The 14,439-nt window shown below is 51.7% G+C and overlaps 2 protein-coding genes across 4 annotated transcripts; both read left to right on the plus strand.

The window, feature by feature from the left end:
• Position 1: 1 nt before the first annotated feature.
• LOC132022407 (major centromere autoantigen B) lies at positions 2-2,640 on the plus strand (the record flags this gene model as incomplete). Its single annotated transcript, XM_059407667.1, has 1 exon — positions 2-2,640. A coding segment is annotated over one exon (1,818 nt), but the record flags the coding sequence as incomplete, so codon positions are not given.
• Positions 2,641-4,165: 1,525 nt separating this feature from the next.
• LOC132021761 (sperm flagellar protein 1) lies at positions 4,166-8,731 on the plus strand. Of its 3 annotated transcripts, XM_059406611.1 has the most exons (8): positions 4,166-5,222; positions 6,440-6,551; positions 6,891-7,047; positions 7,228-7,267; positions 7,388-7,448; positions 7,654-7,780; positions 7,896-7,999; positions 8,269-8,731. In XM_059406611.1, exons 1-8 carry the CDS (start codon positions 5,114-5,116, stop codon positions 8,591-8,593), a joined length of 1,035 nt encoding a protein of 344 aa, XP_059262594.1. In that variant the 5' UTR covers positions 4,166-5,113; the 3' UTR covers positions 8,594-8,731. The 3 variants fall into 3 exon arrangements, with proteins under 3 accessions (XP_059262594.1, XP_059262596.1, XP_059262595.1); XM_059406613.1 differs by lacking the exon at positions 8,269-8,731 and having other exon boundaries at positions 4,170-5,222; positions 7,228-7,263; positions 7,896-7,993; XM_059406612.1 differs by having other exon boundaries at positions 4,305-5,222; positions 7,896-8,361.
• Positions 8,732-14,439: the final 5,708 nt, after the last annotated feature.

Consider the following 14,439-nt stretch of genomic DNA (forward strand, 5'->3'; position numbering starts at 1 on the left):
GGGCCCCAAGCGGCGGCAGCTGACGTTCCGGGAGAAGTCGCGGATTATCCAGGAGGTGGAGGAGAACCCGGACCTGCGCAAGGGCGAGATCGCGCGGCGCTTCAACATCCCGCCGTCCACGCTGAGCACCATCCTGAAGAACAAGCGCGCCATCCTGGCGTCGGAGCGCAAGTACGGTGTGGCCTCCACCTGCCGCAAAACCAACAAGCTGTCCCCCTACGACAAGCTCGAGGGCTTGCTCATCGCCTGGTTCCAGCAGATCCGCGCCGCTGGCCTACCCGTCAAGGGCATCATCCTCAAGGAGAAGGCGCTGCGTATAGCCGAGGAGCTGGGCATGGACGACTTCACCGCCTCCAACGGTTGGCTGGACCGCTTCCGCCGGCGCCACGGAGTGGTGTCCTGCAGCGGTGTGGCCCGCGCCCGGTCACGCAGTGCCGCCCCCCGGCCCCCAGCGGCTCCCGCCAGCCCGCCTGCGGTGCCCTCGGAGGGGAGTGGCGGGGGTTCGATGGGCTGGCGCGCTCGGGAGGAGCAGCCGCCGTCTGTGGCCGAGGGCTACGCCTCCCAGGACGTGTTCAGCGCCATCGAGACGAGTCTATGGTACGACTTCCTCCCCGACCAGGCTGCGGGGCTATGCGGCAGCGATGGACGGGCGCGCAGGGCCACCCAGCGCCTCAGTGTCCTGCTGTGCGCCAACGCAGACGGCAGCGAGAAGCTGCCCCCACTTGTGGCCGGCAAGTCGGCCAAGCCCCGCGCAGGCCAAGCCGGCCTGCCCTGCGACTACACCGCTAACTCCAAGGGTGGAGTCACCACCCAGGCCCTAGCCAAGTACCTGAAGGCCCTGGACACTCGCATGGCCGCAGAATCTCGCCGAGTCCTGCTGCTGGCAGGTCGCCTGGCTGCCCAGTCCCTGGATACCTCGGGCCTGCGACACGTACAGCTGGCCTTTTTCCCTCCGGGCACGGTGCAGCCGCTGGAGCGGGGAGTGGTCCAACAGGTGAAGGGCCACTACCGCCAGGCTATGCTACTCAAGGCCATGGCCGCGCTGGAGGGCCAGGATCGCTCAGGCCTGCAGCTAGGTTTGATGGAGGCCCTGCACTTTGTGGCTGCCGCCTGGCAGGCAGTGGAGCCCTCGGACATAGCTGCCTGCTTCCGGGAGGCTGGCTTCGGGGGTGGCCCAAATGCCACCATCACCACTGCCCTCAAGAGTGAGGGGGAGGAAGAGGAGGAGGAGGAAGAGGAGGAAGAAGAAGAGGAGGAAGAAGAGGAGGAGGGTGAAGGGGAGGAGGAGGAAGAGGAAGAAGAAGGCGAGGAGGAGGAAGGGGCGGAAGGAGAGGAGTTGGGGGAGGAAGAGGAGGTGGAAGAGGAGGGTGATGTGGAGGACAGTGATGAGGAGGAGGAGGAGGAGGAGGAAGAGAGCTCCTCTGAGGGGCTGGAGGCTGAGGACTGGGCCCAGGGGGTAGTGGAAGCCGGTGGCAGCTTCGGGGGCTACAGTGCCCAAGAGGAGGCCCAGTGCCCTACCCTCCATTTTTTGGAGGGTGAAGAGGACTCTGAGTCTGACAGTGAGGAAGAGGAGGAAGATGAGGATGATGAGGAGGATGAAGATGATGAAGACGATGAGGAGGATGGTGATGAGGTGCCTGTGCCCAGCTTTGGGGAAGCCATGGCCTACTTCGCTATGGTCAAGAGGTACCTGACTTCCTTCCCCATTGACGACCGAGTGCAGAGCCACATCCTTCACTTGGAACATGATCTGGTCCATGTGACCAGGAAGAACCACGCCAGGCAGGCGGGAGTTCGGGGTCTTGGACATCAAAGCTGAGCCACTGGGCCTAGTCGTGCCCGACCCGGATGTGGCAGCACCAGCCCAGGGCAGAGGACTCTCTGGGCAGCCGCTATGGATGGAGCCAGAGTGGGGAGCTCCAGATTCTTTAGTGATGTTCCTCGGGCCCTGTGACGGGCCCAGCCACCTCGGTAGGGCCCAGGGCTGGGGTCAGCCTCACTGCCTGCTTATTGCCTCTTTCTCAGAGTCCTCCTTCCTCCCCATTTGCCCCCCGGGCTTGGGGGACCAGGTGGGGAGCTGTCCGGTGCTACCACACCGTGCCATCCGTGGACTAGGCCCCAGGAGCAGCCAGGGGTGGGCCCTGGAAGCTCCCGGCCGGAGAGTGCCTCTCCCCTCTGCCGTCCACACCAGGTCTTTGGTGGGGGGGACCCCAAAGCCATTCTGGGAAGGGCTCCAGAGGAAGGTCCAGCCTAGGCCCCCACAAGGCTGGCAGCCCCCTACCCCTGCCCCTGGGCCGCCTTGAGAAGCACAGTCTAACTCACCGCAGGCTCCTGAGCCTGCCTCTGCCTGCTTCCCCATCTTCCCAATCCCTTTCTCTGGCCCAGTCCAGGTTACTTTGGCCCTTGGTTTTCTTTCCAGATTGGAGATTCCCAAGAGGCCCTTCAGGGGAGTGATAGTGGGCACTTCCTTGTGGCTAGCTGCAGGCCCCATGCCTCTCCTCCCTCTCTGGCAGGGCCCTATCCTGGGCAGGGGGCCTGGGGCTGGGCCCGTAGTCCAGCCATCCAGCTACTCCTTTCCCAGTCTGAATTCAATAAATCCGTCCACTCCCCTTTTGTGGGGGTGAACGTTTTAACAGCCAAGGGTGCATCCTTCATGGTCTGGGCTTGCGTCTGTCTTGGGAACACGTCCTTTCTTGGTTCCTTTTGGTCCTTTTTCTGGTGGGACATGGAACCAAGTGTTGAGAGGGTAGCCACAATTCAAGTCCTGACTGGGGCGAGGGGCCACCTCCATATCTAAATGTTATCTAGGCTTGGGGAGGAAGGGATCTTTAGTGTACCTGTTTGGGTTTGAGGAAAGCTGGGCCTTGCACTGCTTTGGGGTTAGAAGTTGGGGTCAGTTAGCTAGGAGAGGAGGGAGGGAGCCAGCTATCCCTGTTGGACAAAGTTAAACTGGGAACTAGGCCTGTTAAGCCCATTAAAGAAGGTCCTTGCAGGAGTGGGCCCAGAGGACAGAGCAAAAGGGGTGCTGGGGCAACTTCTGTGGTCCAGGTTAGAGTCTGGAGGGACATACAGAGCATCCCTTGGTCTACCTTTAATGCCGTAAGAGGGAGCCCTTTAGACCTCAGTGATTAGCATCTCCAAGCCTGGTGGCCATCCTGGGGACAGTGGCAGGAGGAAGATAAAATTCCTGGGACAGACTGCACCCCCAAGAGGCTGGGGGCACCCCAGTCCAAAGGTGAAGCCTCGTGTCTCTGCTGATCCTACCCCTTTTCTCCTTTCATGGCCCAGCCCCTCCCTCATTGAGGCCCTCAGGCCCCAGTGGTTCCAGCCAGGGGGAGGCCTGGGCCTGAGGAGGCCGCTCAGCTCTGGGTCAAACCGGTTTTCCCACCTCCACTGGGGCTGGCACGTTGCTGCTGTGGTTCCCTCCCCACCACTTCCTTTCAGTTCTTCCTCTCTCCACCCTGGAATGTTAAGGGGGGTATATCTAAGTCGTCTTTTGTCCCCTCCCTGCCCTGGGTGTGGTCTTTTCTAGAAAGGCAAGGCCACTATGTATGACTTTAAATCAAAAAGGTCGAGTGACAATTCCACACTTGGTCTTCCAGACTTCTGGCACTCAGATTTCCCCTGTAGTCCTTGAGGACAACGAAACTAAAAGACTAAGGGACTGCAAAACGTAGTTGGGATTCCCCTTACCATCATTCCCCCACCCCATCTGAGCTGTGGAGGAGGAAACCAGAAGGCCTTAAAGGAAGCCCAGTGCCCCCCCCCCGCCCCCCCGCCGCCGGCCTGCTCCAGAGTAAGGGGGGCAGGAGCAGTAGTCTTCTCCCTGTTGAACATGGCCCCTCCCTCAAATACCAACAAGGCAAATCATTTCCGTGTGTCTCCTCTTCTGCTGGAACTGAGGTCATCTCATTAGTGATAGCACCAACTGATGTTAATAGGGCCCTTGCTGTGTGCCAGGTGCTGTGCTAAGCATTTTCAATGCTCACGAATCCCTATGAGGTAGGTAAAACCATGTGAAAACAGGCACAGAAAGGTCCAGTAATGTGGCCAAAGCTACACTGCTAGTCTTTGGTGGAAGCAAGCTTTCTTCTCTGGCTGATCCTAGAAGTGCCTCTTTTCCTGCTACTCTTGTCCCTTCGCTAAGGAAGGACCCATATCCCTAACCCTACTACAAAGAGTGCTCTTTTGAAATGGAACTGGCTACTAAATCCATTTCTAACCCATGGAAGATAGCTCTCGGAAGGAGGTGAGAGGCTGTGGAAGTGTCTACTGGAGCTCTTGCAGCTTTTACTCCCATATCCCCAGTCCCCATACAAATGCAGATCTTCCATAAATACCCTTCCCATTTTCCTCCCTATTACCCTGTTGGGACAAATAGGCGAGAACCATTCCCATTTCGTGAAAGGAGAAATATGATTAAGGAGCTAAATAACCTGCCCAAGGCACTGGCCCTGAACCCTAGTATTCTCCCTGGGAATCTGGGGGACATATTAAATGCCCTATCAGGACACTGCTGGGAAGGGCACTAGTGTTGATGGCCCTAATAGTACAGAGCTCTGAGGAGGGACCCAGCCAGGAGACAGTCACACAGCCTATCACACAATCCAGCTGGGAAGCAGCAGATGATTAGCAGTGGACGCCCAGATGAAGCTGACAAACATTGGGATGCCGCCTTCACTTGGGACTGATCACTAAAGGATGGGGAAGGGGAATCCCAGCCCTGGGGAGGCTGGTGCAGGGATACTGAGGGCCTGGTTGGCACTGACAGGTTTCAGAGTGGGCCAGTTTGGCTGATCAGGTGGCGCTTGGCACAGATGCTGGGAAGACAAGGCCACTTAATCACCTTTTCAAAGCTGGGGCCTGGGAGTAAGTAGAGGGAGAAAACTACAACTCCCAGAAACCCCTGCTCCCCGCCCAGCTGGGGACAGTTGCTATGGTTTCAGAAAACAATATGGCTGCTCCCTGCTGGGAGAAGAGTCTTCGGGTTAGAGAGGCAGAGGCAGGTCTGGTCGCTGTCAGTGTCGAGAGAAGAGGCGCCTGAGGGATCGTGAAGTTGGGGCTGGACTCTGCACGGCTGGAACGGCCTGGTCTTGCCTTGCCGAGGGTGCCAATGGCGAGCAGCGTGGATGAGGAGGCGCTGCACCAGCTGTACCTGTGGGTAGACAACATCCCTCTGTCCCGGCCCAAGCGAAATCTCTCCAGGGACTTCAGTGATGGAGGTGTGCACCTCAGTATGTGTGCGCTCCTGTGTGTATGCCCCGTGTGCCCGTGTTTGTTGACACGTTCTGTCCTGTAGTACATGTGTAGGGGGTCTGTATGCATATGTCTCTTTGTGCTTCTGTGCGTGTGGGTATGTGTGTATTGGGGGTGCCTGACTACCTCTTAGAACTTTAATTGTGTATATGTGTGTGTGTTTCTGTGTGTGTCTGTGGGAATAGGAATATGTGTGTATCCATATGTATGTCCCCTTGTTCTGTCCTTTATGCATGTGTGGTGGTGATGATGGTGTGTGTCTAACTGTGTGAGTCTGTGACTCCCTCCTGACACCTTAATAAGATGTGTATTTGTGTATGTTTTTGTGCTTCTTTGTGTGTGTACTTGTTCTTTGCTGTATTCCATATATCTGTCTTGTGGGAGTCTGCGCATGTGTATGTTCATATGTTTGTTGATGGGTTCTGTCCTGTATGCAGGTAGGGGGTCTTGTGTGCATATGTGTTTCTTTGTGATTTTTAGGTGTCTCTGTGTCTAAGGGTGTCTCTTGAGATTTTAATGACAGAAGTATGCATCTCTGGTACATTAGTACATTGGTGCCTATGTGACTTACTGTGCTTGTGTTTGTGTGCTTGTGTGTGACTCTCTTGAACTTCAATGACGGAAATATGTGTCTGTGTATATGTTTGTGAATCTCTGTGTGTTGTATATGTGTGTGCTATATGTGGGCTTGTGTATGTATGGGCATGTGTGTTTCCTGCGTGTCTACACACTTTGTGCATATCTGTAGGGGGATCTTATCACATGTCTCTGCTTGTGTGACTCTGTGACTCTTTCCTGGGATTTTGGTGGTGGGAGTGTGTGTGTGTTTCCATGTAAATGACTAGGATGGGATGCCAGGCTCCTGGCGCGCTCTCTTGGAGACTCATTCTCTACTAGAGGACCAGAGACCCTAGTTTTCATATGCCTGAGCTGAGGGGAATGGGATGCCTCTCCTCTGGGGTATGCTGGAGGATGATTACTGATTTCTGGTCTTGCTTTCTTGAACCCCTTTCCCTCTCTTCCACCACCCCTGCCTCCCTATCATCCTTTCCCTTTCCACATCACCTCTTTGCTTGGCCCCACCACTCTGCAATCCATGATTCTCCCATCCCATCCACATCTTCTCCCTACTCCTTTTCCCTTACCTTCTTACTCCCTTCCATGTCTGCTCCCATTCCATCAGTCCTGGTCGCAGAAGTCATCAAGTTTTACTTCCCCAAGATGGTGGAGATGCACAATTATGTCCCTGCCAACTCTCTCCAACAGAAGCTCAGCAACTGGGGTCACCTAAACAGGTAGCAAAATGCCTGGTGCGCTACTGGAATCTCCATCCCCTACCCAGACCCCGGGATCCCAGGAAGGGCTGCCCTACCATGCCTCCCCCCATCCCCGACACACACCTCCCATGGCCTCCAAAGCCCAGGCTGGGATTCTGTTTGTGGCAGAGTAGGGAGGGACAACACAGTCAGGATCTGGTAACAAAATCAAGGGACTCCTTTATTGGGGAGGAGGCAAGGAAAGGGGACGCCAAGAATCGGGTTCATTCCCCCAGGGTTGCAACACTTCCTTCTACTCCGCGCCCCTCAGTTCATTCCCTGGGGACCTAGTCCGCCATCCCTGTGCCTGTCTCCCAGGAAGGTGCTGAACAAACTGAACTTCTCCGTACCAGAGGATGTGATGCGCAAAATCGCGCAATGCGCGCCGGGCGTGGTGGAGTTAGTGCTCATTCCGCTGAGGCAGCGCCTGGAGGAGCGGCAGAGGCTCAGGAAGCAGCGCACGAGCTCCTTACAGGTGCCGCCCCATCCGAGTATCTTCCAGTCAGCAGGAAGCCCCGCCTTGCCGACAGATGTGGGAGAGGGTGTTTGGCAAACAGAGGCTGGCCTTGGGGACCACGGAAGAGACATGGGGCTCCTTGCGGATGAGCGAGCCTGAACTCACAGTAAACCCCCGGGGTGGGGGGTGTTATTTCAGGAGCTGGCTCCCCAGGATGGCACTGGATACATGGATGTGGGTAAAGTGGTCTTTACTTTTCTTCCCTCCCAGGAGCAGCTTTCTTTCTGTCCTACCTATGGGGGAGGGGAGGGAGAGAGGGACTCCAGCTCGACTAACTCCTCCACTTGCCTCTTCTCAGGTTTGTCCCAGAAGGCCCGAGGGGAAGGTGCCCCAGACCCCCAGGGAGGGGGGCAGGTCAGGTAAGAAAGCCGAGTTCCTATCTCACCAGGTCTGGTAATCCCCCAACGCAGCGCTGGCAGATAAGGGTGGGGACAGACTGTTCCTGGGAAGCAGGAACGGGGTTGGCGGGAGGGGATGGGGGAAGGAGAGTCTGGCCAAAGAGCATCAGAAGGGTAAGAGTGGGGCCCCAGCTCCAGGCCTCCGCTAAACTGCTTCCCACCCCAGGGGGGGCCGGCCGCCCGCGCCCCGGCCTCCGGGATATGGCCAGGCAGTGCAGGGCGGCGACCCAAGCTTCGTCCTCCAGATCGCTGAAAAAGAGCAGGAGTTGTTGGCCTCGCAGGAGACAGTGCAGGTGACGGTGACTGGGAAGGCGTGGGCAGTGGTGGGGCATTGGGTGCTTAGGGACTGCAGTGGTGGGGACAGAGGGCAGCAGGCAGCTGACTTCACCTCTGTGCCTCGCGGCCCAGGTCCTGCAGATGAAGGTGAGGCGTTTGGAGCACTTGCTTCAGCTCAAGAACGTGCGCATCGACGACCTCTCCCGGCGGCTCCAGCAGGCAGAGCGTAAGCAGCGGTGAGCCGTGGCGCGGGCCACGCTGGGACGCCCTGGTACCGGCCAGAGCCCAGATGCCACAAACCGAGGCACCCACCCACGCACCCACCGACCCACTGACTGACTGACCAATGGGCGGGCGGAGCCAGCAGCTCCAATGAGTCTCCTAGGGAGCCGGCGCGCCCCTCCCTTGGGATGGGGGCGAGTATGGGAGGGAGGGTCAGTGAGGCAGGCACCTTCAGAGCAGAGCCCCTGGACTGAGCCACCTCCTTCCACTCCACCCGGGTCAGGAGAATGGACCGCTTTCCAGAACCCAGAAGCCACGTGCAGAGACCTCGAATGCTCCCCAAAGCAGTGCCCAGAACCACGGGCTCCGCTTTGGTGCTCCCTGCTGTGGGCCTTGGGGGGCGGTGCCCCGGTTGGGTCCACACCCTTAGAAACAGGTCCCAGCCCAGCTCTGAAGACAGTGGCATCTCCATCCAGGCTAGTTGTCTGTGCTCTGGGCTGGGGAGGAAGTTGCCCCAGGCAGCCAAGGGAGATCCTTGCCTCTCCTGGGAGCTCACCTGGGACCCAAGTCGAGGATGGAGAACACAGCAGATGGAGAAGAAGGGGTGAGGAATGGGTTCAGCCAGGAGTGGGGAAGACATGGACTGTGTCTGTCCCAATCACCCTCCCCTCCTGTGGGGGGACCTTTGAGAATGCTTGGAAGTTATGGGATCACATTACCCCCATTAAAGAAGTTGTGCTATCTTTCCTGTGACCACCTTCTCTCTCTGCCCAGATTTCTTGCCCCTCTTAATGCTGTGTTCCACCATCACCACCACCCTTTTGAGTGAAAGAGCCTTGTAAGCCCAGAATGGGTCTCACCTTGTGGGCACCTGGACCCTGGGTGGCCACTGCCTGAAGGTTGATGACAGCACAGGGGTTAGATCATGTGCACTTGAACAGCCTGACTTCTAACTCTGGCTTCAGACTGACCGCCAAACCCACCCTCACAGTATCTCCCAACACTGTCCAAACCCAAATCCAAGCTGCGTCTTCACATTCTCTCCAAATGTAGCCACACCCTTACCTCCAACCCTGACCATTTACAGACCCCCAAATCTATCCTCTGTATGACTCCCAGCCCCTCTCACAGCCTGACCCCTAATTCTATGGTTCTACGGTTCTATGACTCTCAAACCTGACCAAGATGGTCTGGCCATGATGTGACCCTAAATCTAATAATTTACCAACTACTGGTAACATTCTAAGACCCCACGATTCTATTCCTACACATATACTCAGCATATACCTAGGGGAAACTTAAGGTCTTGTGTTCTGTATTCTGTGACACCTGTATAGCAATGTTCATAGTGAAATTCTCCGTAATAGAAAATAATTGAAAAGAACTTGTATGAGTGTCTATCATATGTAAGAAATTACCATAAACTTAGTGGCTTGAAAGGGCATACATGTATTATCTCATATCTTCTGTGGGTCAAGAGTCTAGGTGTGGCTGAGCTGGGTTCTCTGCTTCAGAATTTCTCCTAAGACTGCAACTGAAGTGTTAGCTAGAGCTGTGGTTTCATCTGAAGTCTTGACTGGGGAAGGATTCATTTCCAAGTTTACTTGGTTGTCGACAGGGTTCAGCTCCTTGTAAGCTGTTGGGCTGAAGGTTTCACTTTCTTGCTAGTTGTTGGGTGGTGCTGCCCTCCTTTCCTTCCCCTATGGTCATGTCCCGTGAGTATGCTAGCTTACTTCACCAAAGCCAACAAAGGAGAGAGTTAACAGAATCTGCTAGCACGATGGCTGTTACAGTCTTCTCTAATGTCATCATGGAAGTGACAGCTATCATACTTGTTGTATCCTATTTATTAGAAGTAAGTCAGGAGCTCTAGGCCACCTTCAAGGGGAGAGGTACACGTGGGTGTGAATCCCAGGAGACAGGGATAATTGGGAGCCATTTTAGAAGCTGTCTACCACAAGGAGGAAAAAGTAATAAAAGGATAAAAGCTAGGACAGCAGTTACCTTTGAGAGGTAGCAGAGAGCAGAGAGGCGAGAAGCATGCACATGAGTTATTTGTAATGTTTTAGTCCTTGGGCAGGTGGTGGATTTATAGGTATTCATAGTGGGCTGTTTAGAGACAAGCAGGAGAGAGTGTCATGAACTAAGGAGTATGTGCAGTCCAATTCTGTTCACCTGAGTTCCTAAAATAATAAACATAAAAATTGAGAACCACTCCTGACCTTGATCTGAGCCTCTTCCCTGCACTCAACTTGGTCTTAGGTTAACACTGTCTTCAGCCTGATCTTCTACCTTCTCCAAATTAACCACCAGCCCTCACACATGTTGACCCCAGCTCTAGCACTATTATTCTGCTATAGTTTGTCTTGAGTCTCGAGAGTTTTGTTCTCTGAATCCATTGTCATGGAGCACACCTGTAGATTCCTGTATGTGGAGCTGGTAGGAATGGTGTGTAGAGGGGCTTGGGGACCAGGAAGTGGGGTAGGGCATGGATCTGCCTGACAGGGACACAGTGGGCCCAGAATACAGGTTTTGTGGCAGGAGTCACCCTCTCAAGAGTCTGCTAGCTCCTCCATGGCAGAGGCTGGGCCAAGTCCTGGAGGTTCCTCTTCCCTGAGTTCCTCCCCTGACCCCAGCTATTCCTAGTATCCACATATGCCTGAGTCTAAAATCATATTTGACACCCTACAAATTAAGTTTCCAAAACAATGGAGAATTTTATTGAATGTTTCTTGGGAATAAATATGAAAGTGGGTTATATCACAATTTATAATCCTATAACTCTTCTGGAAACATCCCTCTTGTTCCCCAAACTTCCCCTCTGACAGCCATTGTCATATCTCTCCCCCACTGATCCTCACACTCTTCTTCACTTTCTGACCCACATGAAATCTGATCTCTTCTGGATCATTCATTAATTCATTCATTCCTCTAATGTTTATTTAGTGCATACGATATACTAAATGCCAGGAACACAAAGATGAATATAAAACATGATTTGTCTCCCCTGGTGTTCACAATCCTAGAAGAGAAGAATGCATGCAAAGTGGTACTTAAAATTTTTTGTTACTCAATGTTTTAAACAGATAAAATACACATAATTAAGACACACATAAAAAGTAAAATGTCTCCTTGGTGCCCACACAACTTCAATAGGCTTAACTTTTTTATCTTTAGTTTTTGTACATTCTGCCAGAATGTCTTTTTGTGAATACAAGCAAATATGCATATTTATTGTTATTCTGCATCCTCCTTTTTTTTTTTTCTTACCATAAAGGGGAAGCATATTACCCATGCTGTTCTGTGTCTTGATTTCCATTCAATATGATCTCTTATAGATATGTGATAGCCAGTGTTATATGCCAACTTAACTGGGCCACAGGATGCCCATAATTTAGTCAAACATTCCGTGAGGGTGTTTTCAGATGAGGTTGATGTTTAAATTGAAAAACAGACTGAGTAAAGCAGATTGCTCATCTTCATGTGGGTGGGCCTCATTCAATCAGTTGAAGACCTGAAAATAATAAAAAGGATGTCTCTTCCCTGAGTAAGAGAAAATTTCTTCTTGATGGCCTTTGAACTAGGATTTGCCTTTTTCCCCTGCCTATAGACTCTGAGATATCAATTCTTCCTGTGTCCTGAGCCTGTCAGCCTTTGGATATGACTCTCCTAGTTTCCAGTTTGCTGACTCATTCTGTAGATCTTGCAACCTGGCAGCCTCACTCATCACATGAGCTAATTACTTCTTATAAATCTCTATCTGTATCACCTATACCATCTGTCTCTATATCATCTCCCCTTAGTTTCTCCAGAGAATCTCAACTAATACAAGATTTTTCTATACTAATACATTGAAAATTTCCTGTTTTTAAATCCATATAAAATTCTATTGTCTGTACAAAATGTAATTAATCAGTCCTCTATTTGGACATTAAAGTTGTTTCTAACCTTCTGTTATTAGTAGCAATAATGTAAAAGTGAAAAACCTCATACATTCATAGTTCAGTATTCTTTGCAAGCATATCTGCATGACCAATGCCAGAACTGGGTTTGTTAGGATGAAGAATATGTGCATTTGTGATCTTGATATTGCAAAATTTCTTCCACAAGGGCATGGTTCAGAGCAGAGGCTGAAGAGTGATGGCCCATTGCCCTGCTTTGGTTTGCACAGTGTCATATTTTTACAAAACTGCTAATTTTTATATTGATGAGGATGTGAGGCAACTGGAACTCTTTTACTCTGCTGATGGAGTATGAGTACAACCATTTCAGGAAACAGTTTGGCAGTTTCATATGAAATTAAACATATGCCTATGCTATTGTATTCGTTTGGGTTTAATTGGAGAAGCAAAAAGCATTTGTTACAGGAATTTGGCTTTGGGTAACTATTAAACAGTCTCTGTAATACTGTTGTTTTACATATGATGGTGGAGCTTATAAGTCCCCAAGTCAGGCCATTGGGAAGGAAAGATGGATATAAAGTGGGGGAGAGAAAGGACAAGCTGGAATCCATGAGCATAAGCTGGAACCTTTGATGGCACACTAGAACTCGTGTTGGTTCCCACTACCTCCAAACTTGATGTGTGTGTCCTGTAGGAGAGGAGGGTGCCCTCTGTTATCTGGCCCAGGAGTCAAAGAAGCTGAAGGAGGATCTGGGGAAAGGGGGAATAGGTGCCAGCCTGTTATCCCAGGTCAACGATGTGTGCCAGCAATCAGCAACAAAGTTCCTGGGTTGCAAACCTCCTGTCCAGATTTTGCAAGTGTACGGATACAGCCGCTGCTTTTCTTCCACCCTCCAAATCTCCTGTAAAAATGTCTGTTGTGGCCCACTCTGCTTGGAAAGGAATTCTGGGAAATGTAGTTCACCATAGCTAAGTTGACACATTATACAAGAAAGTTGTACATTATAGCCCCAGCTATGTTCCAGCAATTTCATTCCTCAGTATATACTCGGGAGAAATACATATGGATGCTTATGAAGACAGGTACTAGAATATACAATACAGTTCATACTATTATGGGCCAGGGCTTCTTTTGCTCAATATCGTCTGTGAGAATCATTCAAGTTGTTGCATGTATCAGTAGAGGCTGTTCTTCGTCATTGCTATATAATAAGCCATCCTATTGCTTATATATAAGCCACAGTATTTTAAAAAATTCATTCTATTGTTGATGGACACTTGGGTCAGCTTCAGTTTGGGGTTCTTACCGATGGTGCCAGCATGAATATTTGTATACCTATCTTTTGGTATGTAACCAAACCTGTGGATTGCTGGGTCAAAGCGTTGGCATTTTCAGCTTTATTAGATACTGTCTGGAAGTTTTCCAACAAGGTTACTGTTGTCCAATTTTTATTAAAAAGAATAGAGTCCATAATACCACATGTTTGGAGCTGGAATAGATGTTTTACAGGTGTTCAGTCTGTTCTCCTAAACTGGAGTTGTTCTTAATTCCTTCCGGTACTGCCGCAATCTCCAGGGGGCCTGTGGCTTCCCTCAAAGCTCTGTTAAGCCCCTCTGCAGAGAAAGGCCCAGAAAGGCCTGGGCACCACTCTGATGTTTAGCATCTCTTCTTGGTACACAGACACACTGAACTGCAATGGGGCAGCCACATACCATCTAATCTAGCTTCCTCCTGGCACAAAGAATCACATTTTCTCTTGGAAACTTTCCAGAACCATCTGCAATTACTGTGGCTTTGGGGCCTTCCCTGGGAACCTGTAGTCTCCCCAGGCATGGACAGCTCTGTATTGCAGGTCCTTCCAATTGGCTAGTCAGTGAGACTGTCCAGCACCTAGGAGTATGAGTGTTTGGCAGGGACAAGAAACCACAGCTCTTTTTTCGTGGTGTACTTCCTATCCTGAACTGCGAGTACCTGTGATTCCAGAGCCTAGCACAGCAACTTGATCATCATTTCAGATGTTAAGCGTCTGTCTTCGGCTCAGGTCATGATCCCAGGGTCCTGGGATCGAATCCTGAATTGAGCCCCGCATCAAGCCCGCATCCGGCTCCCTCTCAGAGAGAAGCCTTCTTCTCCCTCTGCCCCTCCCCCTGCTTGTGTTCCCTCTCTCCCTGTCTCTCTCTCAGTCAAATAAATAAATAAAATCTTATTAAAAAAATAAAGGAATTGACCAATAGGAAATGGCCCCAGGCAATGCCCAGTTAGTAGCTAGTCTCTATGTTTTATTTATTTATTTATTTTTAAGATTTTATTTATTTTTTTGACAGACAGAGATCACAAGTAGGCAGAGAGGCAGGCAGAGAGAGAGGAGGAAGCAGACTCCCTGCTGAGCAGAGAGCCAGATTCGGGGCTCGATCCCAGGACCTTGGGATCATGACCTGAGCCGAAGGCAGAGGCTTTAACCGACTGAGCCACCCAGGCGCCCCTAGTCTCTGTGTTTTAAAGAGCCAACCCTGGAGTGAGTTTTGAGGAGAGTTGTCTAGAAAGACATAAT

This window comes from Mustela nigripes, chromosome 7 (genome assembly GCF_022355385.1).
Source record: "Mustela nigripes isolate SB6536 chromosome 7, MUSNIG.SB6536, whole genome shotgun sequence".
Lineage (NCBI taxonomy): Eukaryota > Metazoa > Chordata > Mammalia > Carnivora > Mustelidae > Mustela > Mustela nigripes.